General features: G+C 38.8%; 1 protein-coding gene across 2 annotated transcripts in view; it reads left to right on the top strand.

Moving 5' to 3' along the window:
* AEBP2 (AE binding protein 2) overlaps positions 1-12317 on the top strand; it is a 104075-nt gene extending 91758 nt beyond the window's left edge. For both annotated transcript variants that reach the window (XM_055280453.2, XM_055280447.2), the window contains one exon: positions 723-12317. In XM_055280453.2, coding sequence (XP_055136428.1) covers positions 723-831 — 109 coding nt within the window. In that variant the 3' untranslated portion in view covers positions 832-12317. The remainder of the gene's footprint in view (positions 1-722) is intronic.
* The last annotated feature ends 9927 nt before the right edge of the window (positions 12318-22244 follow it).

Below are 22244 nucleotides of genomic sequence, written 5' to 3'. Positions count from 1 at the left end.
CTGCTGTTCTGCCCTGCTTCCCAGTGAGGGAAAAACATAACATAAATCACTTTTTGAAAACATTCAAGACTTACTGAAGAGTAAGATTTGAAAATACTAGAATTCATTACTGGTGGAATTAATGTGTGTTTTTTTTTAACTGTTCTTAATAAAATATGTTACCTATTAAATCAATTCTGACTTCTTGGGTATGGTGGGGGTACCATAACTTACTCATGCAGGTGGTGGCCTTTCTAGCTATGGATTGGTCCTATAGTACCCATACATGTTTTCTTCTTATGTGGGATGTAAAAGTACTAGAATAACAGTACTAGAATAAATTTCCCATTTTATCTTTGTGAGAAGTAATAAAGCACCAAAAACATCCTTAAAATGCTAAAAAATACAAAAATTATGGTATGCCATTATGGTATGTCATATTCAAACTGGTAGAGATGTCCAGCCTACACCTATTTCCAAATTGGGGGAAAGTAGGCTCATTAACATGGGACTGAGCCAACAATTATTTTTTTCTCCAGCATGATGGATGGTTTATTTTGTGACATTGTGTAGATTGTATAGGAACTTAGCAACATAGGAGATATTTCCTGAAATAGAGGATGACATTTGGCATAGAGAGTTAGTTGATATTTACTGTTTATAAGGAAATTTGAACATTAGAAATGTATTCCAAGCAGATTGTACAAATAGGAAATAATTGATTTTTTTTTTTTTTTTGCCAGAAAAGGGAAAACGTGGAAGTACAGAAATGAATCATACAACAAATATGTGTGTACCAGGCACTTCCTGTGGCTGGGAATATGGACTAGCAGGTCTGCATTGGATCCTTGATTATGAATATTAGAGGTTGAGATACTTCTAGAAGCCTGTTTCTGGGATTGTTTCATCCATCTCTTAGAAACAATATAAAACTATTAGTTTGGTATCTTACCTTTTAATCTTCTCCCACCCCTAATTCAAAAAGGTTTCATGACACAGCAAGATAACAATTTAAAAAATGAATAGAAATAAGAGAGGAAAATTTTTAAAGTAAGGTGCAGCTGGAGTGATCTCCATGAAATGCATGCTCTTGAATTTTATATGCTTATCAGAGGTTGGCCATAAACTTGCTAGCTTTGAGCTAATTTATGAAGGAGTGCAAGAGGATGTTGCAGGATTCATGGCATTTATAACTGGGTAGTAAGCATTTAGAATTAGCTGGACAGTGGGCTAGGGGAATTGGTTTAGCCTTCACATTTAGTCCTTACAGTTAATATATGAAATGTGGGTTTTACTATTTTTGTTTTACAAGTGAGATACTTGGTTAACTTGTCCAAGACATACAGCCAGCAAGTGACTGAGCCTGGAGTTTGAACCAGTTCTGCTTGACTGTAAATCCAGAAATCTTACTGTTGTGCCACTTTGATAAATAATTATTTGAATGTATTTTGCAAGGCTGTGTTAATAAGCATCTTTGAAAGAAAATACATTAATCAGTGTCATACACATTTTAACCAAGCTTTGCTCATCTCTCTGCGTGCTTTGAAACTATTTCCAGTTGTTATGCAACTGATTGCCTAGGGATCGAAATGACTTTTAGTTAATGACAAACAAGATAAATATGTTGCAAAATCATTAAAAATACTTCACCTTCACTGATTCCTTCTCTACTGCTCTTTTTTCCTTTATATAGACCTGAGTTTCTCACCTGTATCATTATCCTTCTCTCTGAGAAACTTCTTTTAATATTTGTTGCAAGGCAAGTCTACCGGCAACACATTCCCTCAAATTTTGTTTGAGAAGGTCTTTATTTCTCCATAATTTTTGAAGGTTAATTTCACAGGATATGGGATTCTAGATTGGTGGGTTTTTTTCCCCTCTCTCAACACTTTAAGCATCTCACTCTCTTGCTTACCTGTTTTCTGAAAAGGATGATGTTATTCTTATCCTTGGCACTCTATAGATAAGGTGGGTTTTTTCCTCTAGCTTTTTCCGAGATTTTTCTTTATCTTTGATTTTCTGCAGTTTGAATATGGAATGCCTACTTGCAAGTTTTTTGCATTTATCCTGCTTGGTGTGTTCTCTGAGCTTCCTAGAATTGTGGTTTGTTGTCTGATATTAATTTTAGGAAATTATCAGTTATTATTGCTTCATATATTTCCTCTGTTCTTCTGTCTCCGTGTATTCCCATTACATGTATTTTACACATTTTTAATTAGGTTGGTGCAAAAGTAATTGCGGTTTTTGCCATTACTGTCAATAGTTGTCCCACTTCTTGGATATTCTGTTTCCTTTTCCTTTTCCCTTTTCCATTTTCCCCCCGCCCCCACCCCGCTTTCTTTTTCTTTTCAGTTTTGGAAGTTTCTTTTGACATATCCTCAAGTTCAGAGATTTTTTCCTCTCCTGTGTCCAGTCTCCTAATGAGCCCATGAAAAGCATTCTTCATTTCAATTACAGTGTTTTTTGCTTTCTTAGAATTTCCATTTTTCTGCTTATATTACCCATCTCTTCTTGCACATTGTTTGCTTTTTCCATAAGAGCTCTTAGCATATTAATTATAATTATTTTAAATTCTTATCTGATAATTCCAATGTCTCTGCTATATCTGAGTCTGGTTCTGGTGCTTGTTGTGTTTCTTAAAAAACTGTGGTTTTTTGGCTGGATGTGGTGGCTCACACCTGTAATTCCAGCACTTTGGGAGGCTGAGGCAGGTGGATCACCTGAGGTCAGGAGTTCAAGACCAGCCTGACCAACATGATGAAACACCATTTCTACAAAAATACAAAAATTAGGCATGATGGCGGGTGCCTGTAATCCCAGCTACTTGGGAGACTGAGGTGGGAGAATTGTTTGAACCCAGGAGGCAGAGGTTGCAGTGAGCTGAGATCCCGCCATTGCACTCCAGCCTGGGCAACAGAGCGACGCTCTGCCTTAAAAAACAAAACAAAACAAAAAAACAAAGCAAACAAAAAAAACCTGGTTTTTGCCTTTTGATTTGCCTTGTACTTTTTTGTTGAAAGGTGGACATTGGTTGAAAGGTGGTCATAAATAGGCCCTTAATAAAGTGGTGGTGAAGTGTTGGAGGTGAGGAAGCATTCTATAGTCCTACAATTATGTCTCAGTCTTTCAGTGAACTTGTGCCCCTGGGCTGTGACCTTTACAAGTGCTTTTCAGTTTTTCCCCCTCTTTAATTGGGATAGGATGGCTAGAGGGGGCTGTGGTTTAGATGGCCGAGTTTCAGTGTTCCCATCTACAGGACCTTTCCCAAGTTGGTTGGTCTCTGATAAAACGTTAGTAAGTTAAGCTCTGGTTAAATAGTTTCCCTTAACATTAAAGAATTTTTTTTCTTTGAGGGCAGGCCTTATTAAGAACAGAATGGTCCGGGTATATTCCAAATGGCTGGTTTTCTCATCCCCCTGCTGGAAATGTGTGGGTTTTTCTTTCTGTCTTCACTGTGAGAACCTGGTAGAACTTCTGGAGATGAACTCACAAAAGTATGTGGGCAGAGGGGGATGGTAGGCACTAAGACTGGGCCCTTTGGATTTTTAAACTTTTAGACTTGTCTGCATTGAGCCTCTAGCAATTTGACAGATTTAAGAAGAGTTGTTGCTGGACGTGTTGGTTCACGCCTGTAATCCCAGCACTTTGGGAGGCAGAGATGGGTGGGTTGCTTGAGTTCACGAGTTCCAGAGCAGCCTGGGCAACATGGCAAAACCCTGTGTCTACAAAAAAAATACAAGAATTAGTCAGGTGTGGTGGCATGTGCCTGTAGTCCCAGCTACTCGGGAGGCTGAGGTGGGAGGATAGCTTGAGCCTGGGAGGTAGAGGTTGCAGTAAGCCAATATTGCGCCACTGTACTCCAGCCTGGGCAATAGAACCAGGCCTTGTCTCAAAAAACACAAAAAGAGTTATTGATTTTCGGCTCAGTTTTTTACTTGCTGGGATGGATTGATGACTTCCAAGCTCCTTACATGCTGGACTGGGAGCTGGAAGTTCACACCATTAGAAATAAACAGTAGTTTGTTAACATCCATTGCTGTGGCTTCACTAGTGTGAACGAGAGTTAAGCAGACACGAGGATCAGGGATGTATTCTCAGACTGTATGTTATGCAATTTATATCAGCTTAGATTAAGCATTCTCAGGCAACATTAAAGTACAGTATTTCTGTTTTTATGATTGTTTTCCACTCTGTTTAAAATACAGGAACTCGGCCGGGCGCGGTGGCTCACGCTTGTAATCCCAGCACTTTGGGAGGCCGAGGCGGGCGGATCACGAGGTCAGGAGATCGAGACCACGGTGAAACCCCGTCTCTACTAAAAAAGACAAAAAATTAGCCGGGCGTGGTGGAGGGCGCCTGTAGTCCCAGCTACTCGGAGAGGCTGAGGCAGGAGAATGGCGTGAACCCGGGAGGCGGAGCTTGCAGTGAGCCGAGATCGCGCCACTGCACTCCAGCCTGGGCGACAGAGCAAGACTCCGTCTCAAAAAAAAAAAAAAAAAAAAATACAGGAACTCGAAGAAGAAGGAGGAATCAAATGAGGAAAAAGGAGAAATCAGTTATCTCAGGCAGTTTGAGCTGCTAACAAAGTAGCATAGACTGGGTGGCTTATAAACAACAGAAATTTATTTCTCAGTTCTGTAGATTGAAACTCTGAGATCAGGGTGTCAGTATACCCAGGTTGCGGAGAATGTCCTCTTTCAGGCTGTCTTCAGACTGCTGTCTTCTTGTAGTCTCACATTCTACAAAACTTACGGGAGGAGAGCTCTCTGGGGTGTCTTTCATGACGCTAATCCCATTCATGACGGCTTTACCCTCATGATGCCGCCCAAAGGCCCCAGGAGGGCCTTACTGTCTTATTACTATTACATTGTGGGTTAGGATTTCAACATGGCTTTTGGGGAACACAAACAGTCTATAACATTCCACCCCTCCCCCCCAATTCATGTTCTTGGGTGCAAAATACATTAACTCCACCCAGCAACCTCAAATGTCTTAACTCGTTCCAGCATCAATTCTAAAGTCTAAAATCCAAAGTCTCATCTAAATTCGATGGTAATCAGGTGGTAATGTCGGGGCAGGGACCTGAAGAGCATGAGGGAGCTAGGCCTGGGCTACGTGGCAGAATGTGTTCCAGGCAGGTGGTGCGAGCACAAAGGCCTGAAGCGTGGGGGCGGGGGGCAGGGGCGGTGGCTGGTGGTGTGGCTGGAACACAGCCAGTGAGGCACGACTAGGGGCACACCATGAGGGGCAGGGGTTGGTGAAACTTCTCTGCAAACTTTTTTTTGTAAAAATGTATCTTTTTTTTTTTTTTATTTTTTGCCAGGTATGGCTGGTGGGTAGGTTGTAAAAGGGGTCTGTCTCCACTACTCATCTCTGTCGTAGTGGGAAAGCAGCCATAGATGTTATATAGAAAAATGGACATGGCTGCATTCCAGTAAAACTCATATTTACAAAAGTAGAGAGTGAGCCAGATTTGGCACATTGGCCATGTTTAGCTGCTTGCCAATATAGGTGCTCATAAGCCATTGGAAATCACCTTGGATTTTATTCTAAATGTGATCAAAGTTTTTGGAGGGTTGTGAACAAGTGAGTGAAATGATAGGATTTATTTTAAAAGGATTACAGGCCAGGCACAGTGGCTCACACCTGTAATCTCAGTACTTTGGGAGGCCAAGGCAGGAGGATGACTTGAGGCCAGGAGGGTTTTTTGTTTGTTTGTTTGTTTTTTGAGATGGAGACTCACTCTGTCCTTCAGGCTGGAGTGCAATGGTGCAATCTCAGTTCACTGCAACCTCCACCTCCTGGGTTGAAGCAATTCTCCTGCCCCAGCCTCCTGAGTAGCTGGGATTACAGGTGCACACCACCATGCATGGCTATTTTTTTTTTTTTCGGTAGATACAGAGTTCTGCCATGTTGGCCAGGCTGGTCTCGAACTCCTGATCTCGGGTGATCCACCTGCCTTGGCCTCTCAAAGGGCTGGGATTACAGACATGAGCCACCGTGCCCGGCCAAGGCTAGGAGTTTGAGACTGCAGCAGGTCATGATTGTGCCACTGGACTCCAGCCCGGGTGACAGAGCGAGACCCTGTCTCAAAAAAAAAAAAAAAAAAAAAAAACCCAAAACCAACAAAGGATTACAGGTTGCTTTGTGGAGAACAGAACATATCCTCCACACAAATGGAAAAAGGAAAAGCTATTTGGGGTTTCATATGAATCTAGGAAAAAGACCGTGGTGACTTGGACTCTGATAGTAGCAATGGAGTTGACAAGAAGGGGTAACAGTAGATATATTCGAGATGAAGTGTGTGTATGGGCTAGCTAAATATGATGCTAATATTAGTGCAACTGAGTGAAAGATGGAGCATCTTACTAGTTTAGAAAAGACTTTACAGGAATGAGCTTTGGTGGAGAAACTGAGTTTGGTTAAGTTTGAGATGCCTATTAAGCATCTAAGTGACAAAAGGGAGCATGCAGTTGGGTGTATTCCAGTCTCTCTCGGAGAAAGAGGAGAAGGTATGACAATGATCTGGAAGGGTGAATGGAATGAGGAAATCTAATTGAAATATTGGACCGTTCTGAAATAACACATGAGGTTTGCTCTCAAATTTAGAGTGACAGCAAATACCATTGTATGTTTTTCCCCTAGTTACAATGAGCTGTGTGGGTACAGGTATGGAGTAGGTGGAGAGCTGGGTTTAACTGGAACTGAGGTTTTATTAGGCAGATAGAGCGAAGGGAAAGAGGTCCTAGGAAAATATGTGGTTTGTACCAATTTGGATGAGGAAGGAAGTGAGGTCATGATAGTGAGACTGGAAGATTGAGAGATCTTAGGTACTGATGGGGTTGAGGAACTGCTGGACTTACTGTTACTAGAGGAAGCGAAATGGAAAGTCAGAAGTTTGGTCAGAGATGCTTAGAATTAAGTTTTGCTCGTGATACATCAATTGCCTGCACAAAGATCCAACATATGACCGTGAGAATGGGTGATGATGGGGGACTGAGGCTGTGATCAATGGATTTAAGGGAGTTGAGTAACTGAGAGGTCAGAGTGTGGCATTAATCCGCTTAACATGCACTTCAGAATCAGCAAAAATGATTGTAAGAGTTGTAGAGATCAATACATGAAGCTTGGAAGCTAAGTGTAAAATCTTCAGTGAATATGAATGTTGGGGAGTGAGCAGGAAGATGGTTGTAAATGCTAATTCCAAGTGGCCTTGTGACTTTAGGCCAAGTCACTTAACCACTCAAGTGTCCATTTCCTTGTGTGTATAAATGATGAGTGAAGACCCAGTTTTTAAACCTGAAAACCTAGACTGTAGTAGGTATTGGAGGAAGCAAGAGTGGGTTGGGAAGGGAAAGACGGGGGATTTTCTTCTAGTGCTGTGATTACCTCTGTGCGTTATTTACCTCTGGCATCAGTTTAATAAACTCTCATCCAGGATGTTCTTCAGTGGCACAGTCACAAAGTTATCACCAAAGTCAAAAGACTACTTGCCAAAATCATAAATACTTTTCTGTTATTCTAACCAGCTGTTGTATCCCATGTTAAATTTTTCTATATTATTTGGTCTTTACTATAATGTTGTATTTTAGCAGATCTTTACTAAATTAAGTGAATGTAGTGAAGACTTTCTAAAATATCTATTTTTAAGAATGAATTGATCACCCTTTATGCAAATATGGCATGATGAAAGTAGAAAGTAGTGGTAGTAATTCTGCTTATTAAGCTTAAAGTGTGGGGCATTTACTATACTTTTTAATGCAAATAATTCTGATGGTTAAAAAGTCTTTCAGTTGTTAAGGATATTGTAATAGATTGATCAAGCAGTGTGTGTTTTAGCTAAGGTTTATTTATAACAGGATATGACAGTAGGAAAATGAATCCATTTCTGATGAGATTTTTGCAATTTGTCCTTCCCTCTTTAGAAAATATCACAATCTCAGCTATAAAGTATTTCTTCCTTTAAGTAGCTTCTAAAAAGTGATCTCTAGCTGGGTGTGGTTGACTCACGCCTGTAATCCCAGCACTTTGGGAGGCTAAGGCAGGTGGATCACCTGAGGTCAGGAGTTCGAGACCAGCCTGGCAAACATGGTGAAACCCTGCCTTGGGTGTTCTGCTTGAGCCCAGAAAGTCGAGAATGCAGTGAGCCACGATCACGTCGCTGAACTCCAGCCTGGTCAACAGAGCGAGACCCTGTCTCAAAAAAGAAAAAGAAAAAAACTGTATAAAAGTAACAAAAATTAGACAAATATTGTTTGCAACATATGACAGAAAAAAAGGATTAATACACTTACATAGAGCCGGGCACGGTGGCTCATGCCTATAATCCCAGCACTTTGGGAGGCCGAGGCGGGTGGATCACCTGAGGTCAGGAGTTTGAGACCAGTCTGACCAACATGGTGAAACCCCCTCTCTGTTAAAAATACAAAAATTAACTGGGTGTGCTGGCGGGTGCCTGTAATCACAGCTACTCAGGAGGCTGAGGCCAGGGAATTGCTTGAACCCGGGAAGCAGAGGTTGCAGTAAGCTGAGATCGCGCCATTGCACTCTAGCCTGGGCAACAGAGCAAGACTCTGTCTCAAAAAAAGAAAAGAAAAGAAAAGAAATACACTTACATAGATGAATAATAAAACCAGGCACAGTGGTTCATGCCTGTAATCTTAGCACTTTGGGAGGCTGAGGCAGGAGGGTGACTAGAGCTCAAGCGTTCATGACCAGCCTGGGCAACATAATGAGATCTTGTCTCTACAAAAATTTTTAAAAAATTAGCCATATGTGGTGACACGCACCTGTAATCCCAGCTACTCGGGAGGCTGAGGTGGAAGGATTGCTTAAGCCCAGCAGGAGGAGGCAGCAGTGAATCTATGTATATATATGTAATTGGTCAATAAACAATATATCCAGCCTTTGTTGTAATAAAACATAAATTTTAAAAATGAACTGCCCTTTTTACCTATCAATTTTTCTCTTGGTAGTATTCAGGGTTGGAAAGGGGACTTAAAACAATGCCACATAACATTTCTAGAAAGGAAATGACAGAAGACACTAAAGCCTAAAAATGTTTCTCCTCTTTGAGTAAATATTTTTCATTGTAGGAAATGAAATAAATACAAATACAAGGATATTTATTAAATCTTTATTGATACTGGGAGACACTGGAAACGATAATATTCAACAATAGGTAACTGGCTAACTATAGCACACACCCACACTGGAACACCTCATGGGTATCAGGAGTCCAGTGACGTGCTGATGCTCAACACATACATTATATGTTATGAACCCAGTCGGGGAGAAAAAGTCTTATTTGTACATAAAGGGAAATATCCTAATATATCACATACTAATATATTAACCTTTATTATTAAAACATGATTATACTTTTTTTTTTTGAGACAGAGTCTTGCTCTGTTGCCCAGGCTGGGGTGCAGTGGCGCCATCACTGCTGTCTGCAACCTCCACCTCCTAAAGTGATAGGATTACAGGCGTGAGCCACCGCACCTGACCAACTTTATGTGTTTCTATGTATAGAGTTTTGTTTGTTCGTTTGTTTGTTTATAAACAGGGTCTCACTCTGTCACACAGACTGGAGTGCAGTGGTGCAAACACAGCTCACTGCCTCCTCTACCTCCTGGGCTTAAGCGGTCCTCCTGCCTCAGCCTCCAGCGTAGCTGGGGCCACAGGCATACACCACCACACTTGGCTAATTTTTTTATAATTTTAAAGACAGGCTCTTATTTTGCTGCCCAAGCTGGTGTCGAACTCCTAGGATCAAGCAATCCTCTCACCTCCCAAAGTGTTAGGATTACAGGCATGAGTCACTGAGCCCAGCCTATAGAGATATTTTGAAGAATACATTTTAGAAGTGGGATTCCTGATCAAAATTGAAACATACAGTGCTGGCAAGTTACCCTCCCAAAGGGCAATACCAATTTGTAGTCTCAGGAAAGGGAATATTTATTTTTTTACACTTTCATCAATCTTGGATATTATCAGTCTTTAAAAAAATTTTTTTGGTAAATATGAAGGTCAGAGATTTTTACTTCTTAAAGTCTATGAAAAGAAAAAAACCTTAAAAACAGTCACCATGGGCAGGTGGATTGTAATAATCAGCTGTGATCCTTACTGTTGGGGCTTGATGTTTTTAAAATCAATTCTGTTACAGTCATCTCCAGGCATTTCTCCAGTTACATAGGCTTTGCATTCATCTCTTTTCCCCATGTCCCTCCCCAAAATTAGCGGTTCAGATCATTTAGCTTCATCTAGGGAGTGTCAGTTATCCCGTTAGACTTTCATTCATTCCCATGATGAATGCATCAACCAGCACAGTGCTGCTTTGCAGGAGGAGAACTTGAAGGGGATTTTGGCCTCCTCCCCACTTAGGCTAGGCCTGCAGTCAAATTCAAAGTACAACCGACAGAAATTTCTTGGATATTTAAATTCCAGGCCTTGTGCTAGACATTAGGGTTACGGAAGTGTGTGTGAAAGATGGGAGTGACCATGGCAAGAGGGAGAGTGGCACAAAGCAAGGCTGGAAAGTTAGGTGCTAGATCACGCAGGGCCTCAGAGGTCACAGGATTTCATCCCGAGACAGCCATTGCAGGGCATTTAGTATGGTAGGGCATGATCAGATGTTACTTTGTAATGTTATGAGAATAGATAGGAGGAAGTGTGTAGATACAAGGAGGCCTGTGGGATGACCATTGCCATGGGCCAGGTGAGGGAAGATGTTAACTTAGACTGGTAGCAGTAATGATGAGAAGAAATGAGTGGATTTGAGAAATACTTGGGAAATATATCACTAGGATTAGGTGAGGTTTCTGGCTTGAGCAACTGCATGACTTGGTCCCATTGTGTTGGGATAGGGAAGTGAGCTCTGGAGGACTAATCCCTAGGTTTGGCCTACATTGATGGTTTATAAAACAGCGACCAAGAGACAGACTAGTTGGAGGATTTTTTCCATTGTCCCTTTGTCCTCTACTTAAGGCAGAGAATCTTAATCACCAGTCAGATATTACCTGACCCGCTTTTCAGTTCTCTGACAAAGATGTGTGTGAATTACAGAGTGGATATTTTTTTTTTTTTTTTTTTTTTGGCATTTTGTCCCATTTGTTTCTTCTTTCTCTCTGACTCAGTTCCCCTCATTATAAAAAATTTTGATTGATACTTAATAATTGTACATATTTATGGGGTACAATGTGATGTTTTGATACATGTATACATTGGCTAATGAACAAATCAGGGTAATTAGCACATCTCTCACCTTAAACATTTATTTCTTTGTGAACATTTGAATAGCTCTCGTCTAGCTGTTTTGAAATACATCATGCATTATTGTTTACTTATTCTACTGTGCAATAAAACTCCAGAACTTATTCTTCCTATCTTGCTGTAGCTTTATACCAATTGACTAACCTTCCCCCTACCTCCCTATCTTCTGGTAACCATTATTCTACTCTGTACTTCTGTGAGAACAACTTTTAAGATTCCACACATGAGTGAGATCATACAGTATTTGCCTTTCTGTGCCTGGCTTATTTCACTTAATGTAATGTCTTCTAGATTCATTCATGTTGTCACAAATGATAAGATTTCATTCATTTTTTTATAGCTGAATTGTATTCTATTGTTATTTTCTTCATCCATTTATCCATTAATAGACATTTACTTTGATTTCATATCTTGGCTATTGTGAATAGTGCTGCAATAAACATAGGAATGCAGATATCTGCATACTAATTTCATTTCCTTTGGCTATTTATCCAATGGTGGGATTGCTGGATCATATGGTAGTTCTAAGTTTTTGAATAACCTTCATATTGTTTTCCATAACAGCTGTATTAATTTACATTCCCACCAGCAGTGTGTAAGTGTTCCCTTTCTTCATGTCCTCTCCAGCACTTGTTATAGTTCATCTTTTGCATAGTAGCTATTCTAACTGGAGTGAGATAATATCTCAGTTGTAGTTTTGATTTGCGTTTCCCTGGTGCTAGCAATGTGAGCATTTTTTCATATATCTGTTGGCCATTTGTATATCTTTTGAGAAAAGTCTATTCAGGTCTTTTGCCCAATTTTAAATCAGGTTATATATTTTTTTGTTGCTGAGATGTTTGAGTTCCTTATATATTTTGAATAATCCCTTATCAGGTGTATAGTTTGCCAATATATTCTCCCATACTGTAGGTTGTCCCTTTACTCTGTTGATTGTTTCCTTTGCTGTATAGAAACGTTTTAGTTTGATGCAATTCCGCTTATCTATATTTGCTTGTGTTACCTATGCCTTTGAGGTTTTATTTAAAAAAATCTTTTATGCAAATGGACTAAAAAATAAAAATAAACCCTTGCCTTGATCAATGTGATAGAGCTTTCTCTTTATGTTTTCTTCTAGTAGTTTTATTCTTTTAGGTCTTACATTTAAGTCTTAAATCCATTTTGAGTTAATGTTTTTTAACATGGTGAGAGATTGGGGTCTAATTCCATTCTTCTGCATGCCCTCCCACATATTTTGTTGAATAATTTGAGTGCTAGTTATAGATATCACTCCTAAATACTCCAGCTTGTATCTTGTAAGATACAATTATCACATTCAAAACATTTAATATGAATACTGTACATATCTAGTGAGTAGCTCATGTTCAAATTTCCCCTTCTCGTCCTAATGACCTTTGTAGCTGTTTCCCCCTTTATTTTTTTGAGACAGGGTCTCACTCTGTCACGATCTTGGCTCACTGCAACCTCCGCCTCCTAGGTTCAACTGATTCTTGTGGCTCAGCCTCCCAAGTAGCTGGGACTACAGGTGCGTGCCACCATTCTCAGCTAATTTTTGTATTTTCAGTAGCGAAGGGTTTTACCATGTTGCCCAGGCTGGTCTTGAACCCCTGACCTCAAGTCATCCGCCCTCCTTGGCCTCCCAAAGTTCTGGGATTACAGGCATGAGCCACTGCCTCTGGCCTATAGCTGTTTACAAAATGAGGACCCAATCAAGGAGCAAGTGGTATACTAGGACAGTTCCTTAAACTAATTATTTGTCTTTTATGACAGTGACAGTTTTTGAAGTATCCAGGCCAGTTGTTTTACAGAATATCCCTCAATTTAGTTTTGTCCAACATCTTTCTCATGATTCAGCCAGTAATACATAGGTGATATTTTAGCCATTTCAGTGTAATGCAAGAAGAGGCACATGATATCAAGTTTGCCCAGTTATTGTTGGTGCTAGTTTGATCATTTGGTAAGCTGTTTGCTGCCATGATTCTCTATATCCTGTTTTCCATCAAACTTACATCCAGTGGTTTTAGTATCCATTGATAATTATAGCCTGAATCAGTTATTACTTTTCTGGTTATAAATGGTGATTTTCTATTTCTATCATCTTTCTATACTTATTTGTTGGCATGCTTTCATCTTCCTTTCCCCCTTTCTGACATGTCCCCATTAGTTTTTTGAGCACTTCCTTTGTGGCACAAGCTTTTCTAGGCTTACTGTCTACCTTCCCTCTTCATTTTTACACTTTCTCTGATGATTTCCAAGGAGGAGTCTTGACTTCTTCTTAAGTGAGAAGAGTATTTAGAAGCCAGTATTTAGGTCTGGGTGTAGAACATTTCCATCATTCCAAAAAATATTCTTATCTCCTAGTCTGTCCCTCACCCCTAACCCCCAGCAACCTCTTATCTCCTGTCATCATAAACTCATTTCTAGAGTTTCGTGTAATTGGGATCAGGTGTTGTGTACTCTTTTGTTCAGCATGTTCTCATATTCACCTATGTTGTTTTTATCAGTATTGCTGCATAGTATTTTGTCGTCTGGATAAGCCACAATTCACATGTAGTGGACATTTGGGTTTTCAGTTTTTGGGTTTTATGAATAAAGCTTCCATGAACATTTGTGTATAAGTCTTTGTGTGGACATATGTTTTCATTTCTATAGGGTAAATACCTAGGTGTGGAATTGCTGGGTCATATGGTTAGTTTTTTGTTGTTGTTATTGTTTATTTATTTGTTTGTTTTTGAGATAAGGTCTTGCTCTGTCACCCAGGCTGGAGTGAAGTGGTGCAATCCTAGCTCACTGCAGACTTGAACTCCGGGGCTCAATCAATCCTTCCACCTTAGTTCACTGAGTAGCGGGGCCAACAGGCACACGCCACTATGCCCGGCTAAGCAAAAATAAATTTTATTTTTGCAAATACGGAGTCTCACTATGTTACCTTGGCTGGTCTTGAACTCCTGGGCTCAAGTGATTCTCCTGCTTTGGCCTCCCAAAGTGTTGGGATTACAGGCATGAGCCACCATGCCTGGCTGGCCTGCGTTTTTTATTTAACCATTCCAACTAGTGTGTAGTGTTGTCTCATTGTGAATTTATTTTGTATTTCCCCAATGACTAATGAGATAGAGCATCTTTTTACATGTTCATTGGCCATTAGCATGTCTTTCTGAAGTTTATGTTCAAATCTTTTGCTATTTTAAAATTAGCTTTTAAAAAGTTATATTGTAGAAGTTTACTATGTGTATTCTGGACACTCTTTGGTCAGATCTATCTGTCTGTCTGCCTGTCTGTCTGTCTATCTATCTATCTATCTATCTTGGGTTTGCTTTTTCATTTTCTTTACAGTGTCTTGAAAGGCAGAACTTTTCGATTCTTTTGAAGTCCAGCTTTTTCTTCATGATTTGTATTTTTTGTGTCTTGTCTAAAAATATTTTGGTTACCTCAGCATCATAAAGCTTTTCTTTTATGTTTTCTTGTACAGTTTTATAATTTTAGCTTTTGTATTTAGGTCTTTGATCCATTTCAAGTTAACTTTTGTGTGCGGCATGAGGTAAAGATTGGGGTTTCTACATTCTTTTCTTTTTTTTCTTCTTGAAAGCAGATATCGCTTTGTTGCCCAGGCTGGAGGGCAGTGGTGCAATCTTGGCTTACTGTAGCTTCTACTTCCTGGGCTTAGGAGGTCCTCTTGCTTCAGCCTTTTGAGTAGCTGGGACTACAGGTGTGCACCACTACACTTGGCTAATTTAAAATTAAATTATTTGTAGAGACAGGATTCCCCTATTTTGCCCAGGCAGGTCTTGAACTCCTGGGCTTAAGCAGTCCTCCAATGTTGGTCTCCCAAAGCCCTAAAGTGCTGGGATTACATGTGTGAGCCACCATGCCCAGCCTTTAAATTTTTTTTTTTGACTTGTATTTTTATTTTTTGGTTTATTTTTTCTATTTGTCTACCCAATTGTTCTAGCACCATTAGTTGAAAAGGCTATCCTTTCTCTATTAAATTACCTTAACACCTTTGTCAAAAATCAATTGATCATATATTCAGATGCTTCTTGACTTATGATGGGGTTACTTTCCATTATAGGTTGAAAATACTGTGAGTTGAAAATGCATTTAATACACCTAACTTACCGAACGTCAGAGTTTAGCCTAGCCCACCTTAAATATGCTTAGGACACCTACAGTAGTCTACAGTTGGGCAGAATTATCTAACGCAAAGCCTATTTTATAATAAGATTTTGAGTATCTTGTGTCGTTTGTTGAATACTATACTAAAAGTGAAAAACAGAATGGCTATATGGATGCTCAAAATACAGTTTCTCCGAACTGTGTATAGATTTTGCACCATCATAAATGTGAAAAATTATAAGTTGAACCAGTGTAAGTTGGGGACCGTCTGTATGTGGATCTATTTCTGTACAGTCTATTCTGTTCAGTGATCTCCATGCCTATCTCTTTTCCGGTACTGCAGGTTTTGGTTACTGTAATTTTCAAGTAAGTCCTGAAATCAGGTGATAAGTCCTCCAACTTTGTTACTCTTGTTCAAAGATTGTTTTTGGCTCTTCTTGTTCCTTTGCATTTCCATAGACATTTTAGAATCAGTTTGTCAGTTTCTACAGATAGACACTGAGAGTTTGATTGGAGTTGTCCTGAATCTGTAGGTTAATTTGAAGAAAGTTGTCAGTTAACACTATTGGCTCCCAATCCATGTATGTAACATCTCTCTCCATTTATTTAGGTGTTTTAAAATTTCTCTCAGCTCTATTTTATAGTTTCTTCTGATAGGTCATGTACATATTTGGCTAAGGGTATCCCTAGGCATTTCCTAGTGCTATTGTTAGTGATATTTTAAAAAATTCAGATTCTGGCCAGCTGTGGTGGCTCATGCTTGTAATCCCAGCACTTTGGGAGGCTGAGGTGGGAGAATTGCTTGAGCTCTGGAGTTCGAGAACAGCCTAGACAACATGGTGAGACCCCATTTCTACAAAACAATACAAAAATTCGTCAGGTGTGGTGGCTCACGCCTGTAATCTCAGCACTTTGGGAGGCCGAGGCGGGTGGATCATGAGGTCAGGAGATTGAGACCATCCTGGCTAACACGGAGAAACCCCGTCTCTACTAAAAATACAAAAAATTAGCCGAGCGTGGTGGCATGTGCCTGTAGTCCCAGCTACTTGGGAGGCTGAGGCAGGAGAATTGCTTGAACTGGAGAGGCGGAGGTTGCAGTGAGCTGAAATCACGCCACTGCACTCCAGGCTGGGTGACAGAGTGAGACTCCATATCAAAAAAAAAAAAAAAAATTAGCTCAGTGTGGTGGTGTGAGCCTCTAGTTCCAGCTACTCAGAGGCTGAGCGGGAGGATTGCTTGAGTCTGGGAGGCAGAGTTTGCAGTGAGCTGAAATTGCACCACTGCACTCCACCCTGGGTGACAGAGTGAGACCTTATCTCAAAAGAAAGAAAAAAAATCATCTTCCAATTGTGTGGGTTTTAAAAGAACCTACTTGCATTTAATTTGGAATATATAAAATTTAACATTGTTCAATCAAAACTAATATTTAAAAAAGTAGTTATTAGTCCCATTTCATTCGTTTTCTTTCTACCTCTTTCCCATCCATTACCTATATGTAATAATCTTTGAAGGTAGACTTGCTTTGAAAGTTTAAACACTCTAGAAACTCTTGGTCTGGCATGGCTCACTTGATTTTGAAGGGTAGACAGTTTGGACTCAACATGTAGCTCTTTGAAAAAAACAAAAACATGGGGAGGGTTTGGTACCTTTTCTGTCTCTCTTGAGGTAGAGGTGATGACCCAACATGACAGGTTCAAATAATAGGCTTTTAAAAGTATATATATTATATAGGAGGTGAGCATAATTTCTGGACAGAGAGATTTCTTACAAGAGTTTTGGATGCATTTTATGTTTTCATCCTTGTGGCAAATATAATATATAATATATATTATATATAGATTTGCTAATATAATATATAATTATAATATATAATATATAATATAACATGTATAATATATATTATATATTTATAAGGTTATAATATATATTATACATGTTATATATCATAACATGTATAATGCGTTATAACGTTATTTTATATATCATAACATGTATAATGTATTATAACATGTTATATATTATAACATGTATAATGTATTATAACATGTGATATATTATAACATGTATAATGTATTATACATGTTCTATATTATAACATGTATAATAAATTATATATTATATGCATAATAAATCATATAATATATAATAAATCATATATATTCTAACATGTATATCACATAACATGTGTAATATGACATGTATAATATATGTATAACAAATTATACATTATATATAATAATATATATATCTCTATATATCTATATGTAATATATAATATATAATATAATATATTACATATTTACAATATAATATATAGATTTATAGATTTGCTAATATATAATATAATATATAATATATTATATATTATACTATATAATTTATTATATGTATATATTATATATTATATACAATATATATAATTTATTATATATAATATATAATTATATATAATAAATGTAATATATAATATATAACACATATAATATATAATATACATAATATAATATATATGTAATAAATATTATATATTTTAATTATATATTATATATTTAATATATATTATATATAATATATATAATAAATATATAACATATATAATAAATATATATTTAGTAAAATATATATTATATATTACATATATCACCCATATTAGATATTATATTACATATTATATAATATTACATATATCACCCATATTAGATATTATATTACATATTATATAATATATATTACATATTATATAATACATCACATTATATAATATATATTACATATTATATAATATATATTATATATTATATTACATATTATATAGTATATAACATAATGTACAATATATTATATAATATATAACAATATATTATATAATATATATAACATAATATACAATATATTATAATATATAACATATATATAACAATATATATTATATAATATATAACATAATATATATAATATAATATATAACGTAATATATATTATATATTACATATAATATATATTATGTTATATAACAATAAATTATATGTTATATATTATATGTTATATAGTACATATATAATATGCTTATATATATATATATATATATATATATATATATATATAAAGACATACTTGCTTCCTTTTCATCTTTCTGCCTTCCACCATGATTGTAAGTTTCCTGAGGCCTTCTAGCCATGCTTCCTGTACAGCCTGTGGAACTGCAAACTCCGCCTCCTGGGTTCATGCCATTCTCCTGCCTCAGCCTCCTGAGTAGCTGGGACTACAGGCACCCGCCACCATGCCCGACTAATTTTTTGTATTTTTAGTAGAGACGGGGTTTCACCGTATTAGCCAGGATGGTCTTGATCTCCTGACCTCGTGATCTGCCAACCTCGGCCTCCCAAAGTGCTGGGATTACAGGCATGAGCCACCGCGCCCGGCCAAGATAATTCTTTTAGCCTCTCCGTCATTTACATTGGTGGTCGTAAATCCCTCTTAGGACAACATTTCTGAGCTATTACTAGTGGAGAAGGTGTGTAGATTTGGAGAGATTGTGAGTGAGCGCTAACCAGGAAAAGCCAGGGTTCGACTCACACACACAAGGCTTCTCAGCCCCTTCCTTTAAAGTTGTCTCTCCCTAGAAGTTTTTATAAGGTTGCCTATGTTGATAAGAAAAGTCATTCTCAGAAATATCTTTTTATTCCTGGTTAATCAAAGCTCCCGTCTCTCGGGATAAAAATTTGTGGTTTTTAAGTGCCTATGTTTTCTTCTTTTCTTCTCTTTTCACAATTAAACATATTTCGTCTTAAAAAATTTTTGTTTTTTGGCCGGGCGCAGTGGCTCACGCTTGTAATCCCAGCACTTTGGGAGGCTGAGGCGGGTGGGTCACGAGGTCAGGAGATCGAGACCACGGTGAAACCCCGTCTCTACTAAAGAATACAAAAAAATTAGCCGGGCGTGGTGGCGGGCACCTGTAGTCCCAGCTACTCGGAGAGGCTGAGGCAGGAGAATGGCGTGAACCCGGGAGGCGGAGCTTGCAGTGAGCCAAGATCGCGCCACTGCACTCCAGGCTGGGCGACAGAGCGAGACTCTGTCTCAAAAAAAATAAATAAATAAAATAAAAAAATACAGAATGGCCCACTTTCCGCTAACTAAATGGATCTTGTGTGTCTATTAAGGAAGTGAACATAGAAGGAGAATTTTGGCTCCAGCAATATGACAAATTAGGCCATCTTGCATGTCCTTCTTAGATTAAGTTGATGTTGCCCTGGAGAATGACAGTGGTGAGGGTTTCTGTGGCTGTGTGTATGCTTGTCTGTGTGTTTCTGTGGGGGTGGAGTGCGATAGGATGGGGAGGCAGTCTTGATGATTTCTGCAGAAGTCTTTGTTTCTTTTTTCATTTTCTTTTCTTTTCTTTCTTTTTTTTTTTTTTGAGATAGAGTCTTGCCTTGTAGCACAGGGTGGAATGCAGTGGCGCCATCTTAGCTCACTGCAACTTCTGCCTCCTGGGTTCATGCCATTCTCCTGTCTCAGCCTCCCAAGTAGCTGGGATTACAGGTGCCCACCACCACGCCCGGCTAATTTTTGTATTTTCAGTAGAAACGGGGTTTCACCATGTTGGCCAGGCTGGTCTTGAACTTCTGACCTCATGATCTGCCCACCTCGGCCTCCCAAAATGCTGGGATTACAGGCGTCAGCCACTATGCCCAGCCAGAAGTCTTAGTTTCTACCATCCTTTGAAGACATAAGAGATCAGGATAGCCTAGATGAGTTTGGGAATTAGAAACGAGACCCTTGCATCCAGGTAGAACTCCTGAAGGGAGCTGGATGAGTCTCATAGGATTAATTCAATCTGCTTAAATGTGGCATGAATGGGAAGAATGAATACAAATAGGCATGGAAAGCCACAGTGGAGAGGGAGTGAAAATGAGTTAATGTTTATATTGAACTAATATGTGACCATATGTTTGTGGAAATAGTTTTTGGTTTATGGAGAAATTTTTCTGTAAGGAGATGTTGGAAATACCTCTGTCACAGCTGTGAATTATTAAGGAAATTAAGAAAATAACTGACATTTAAAATTTTAATTTTGCTGCTTTGTTTCTACTAGGAAGCAGAAAGCATCTCCTGTTACTACTCTTATCCCCAAGGAAGGGCGCAGCATTGTGTCTTAAAGGTTTGAGTAGTTGTACAACCTGATTTTACCTCAGCCCCAATGGAAAAACTGTTGGGTTTTATATTTCAAGCCCATTGATGGGGCCCAAAGTGGATGACTCAGAGAATAAGAGGATGGAGGCAGAGTTGGTTGAAGGCTTATTCTAGGAAGACACTTCCTTGATGTTTGGAAGGGTGATGAAGACCTGTATCCATTGGCCCGCAGCCCCCATGATTGTGTGTGTAAGAATGACTGTAGGAAGCCTGTGGAGGCTGGACATGGAGGGCCTTAGTTTTGAGGATGTTTCCGAATATCTCTCTATAGAGCCTGAGATAAGAGGAAAGGACAGCTGGGACTGCATCTCAGAGGCCCCTGACGTGATGGTGGGCAGTGCTTGTAGTATCTTCAGGTGCAGGAGAAACAATGGTAACCATGACAACCACTACAGTCCCCGATTTTCCAAGCATGATGAACTCCCCAAATTCTTACATGATCCTGGACAAACAGATGGGATAACCTTACTCCAAATAACAAGAGGGAGAACCCCTCCTTCTACACCATGTTAAATTGAATTTTCCATTAACCCTACTAGCTAAGAGTAGATTGGGACCAAAGTTAATTTGACTAATAAAAATACAGAAATGAAACATTGTCTTATTACCAAATATCATGAAGCAAATTCATACCTACTCACCTTTTTATAATTAAAACCTATGGGAGTCAAATGAAGACTGCTTTGCAAATGATCCTTTGCAAAGCAGTTTGCTTTTGAAGTATTTTTGTAAATGATTAATTTATCCCATTTCCTCTCTAATTAAGAAAAAAATCCCACCCTCAAATATATAACATATTCATAAATTTTCAGCCTTATAGTGAAACCAGATTATTCTGGTCTCTTTTTGGAAATATATCTTTTTTTTTTTTTTGAGACAGAGTCTCACTGTGTCGCCCAGGCTGGAGCACAGTGGCACTGTCTCAGCGCATTGCAACCTCTGCTTCCTGAGTTCAAGTGATCCTCCCACCTCAGCCTCCCAAGTAGCTGGGATTACAAGTGCGTGCCACCATGCCTGGCTAATTTTCGTATTTTTAGTAGAGACGGGGTTTCATCATGTTGGCCAGGCTGGTCTCAAACTCCTGTCATCATGTGAGTCGTCCGCCTCAGCCTCCGAAGGTGCTGGGATTACAGGCATTAGCCACTGCACCAGGCAAGAAATCCAACTTTTAATAGAGGGGCTGTCTGTCGTATTCATTCACAAGGTGATGGCAGGTGACCTGGCTGAATGATGCCTGCCAGAAATGTATTTAGGTATTTATTTGTTTACTTATTTGCACTTTTATAGCACTTGTTATGCTCCTTATAAAGTTGAAGATCTTCATATATCTTGGCATATGGGTTATGTGGGGATTCTTGCTTCTTCCTTTTGTCCTCCCTATATGAGTATTTAGCTAGTGGAGAGAAGCCATATTGGATTTGTTTCTGTTCTTCCAGCATTTTCTACCCTTTTCTGCTTTCTTTTCTTTTTTTTATTTTTAATTTTTTTTTTTTTTTTTTTTTTGAGACGAAGTCTAGCTCTGTCGCCCAGGCTGGAGTGCAGTGGCGCAATCTCAGCTCACTGCAAGCTCCGCCTCCTGGATTCACGCCATTCTCCTGCCTCAGCCTCTCCGAGTAGCTGGGACTACAGGCGCCCGCCACCACGCCCGGCTAATTTTTTGTATTTTTAGTAGAGACGGGGTTTCACCGTGG

The sequence above is a fragment of the Symphalangus syndactylus genome, chromosome 5 (genome assembly GCF_028878055.3).
Source record: "Symphalangus syndactylus isolate Jambi chromosome 5, NHGRI_mSymSyn1-v2.1_pri, whole genome shotgun sequence".
NCBI classification, from domain to species: domain Eukaryota; kingdom Metazoa; phylum Chordata; class Mammalia; order Primates; family Hylobatidae; genus Symphalangus; species Symphalangus syndactylus.
Note: the sequence above shows the minus strand (reverse complement) of the source record. Positions and strands in the feature narration are given on the sequence as shown.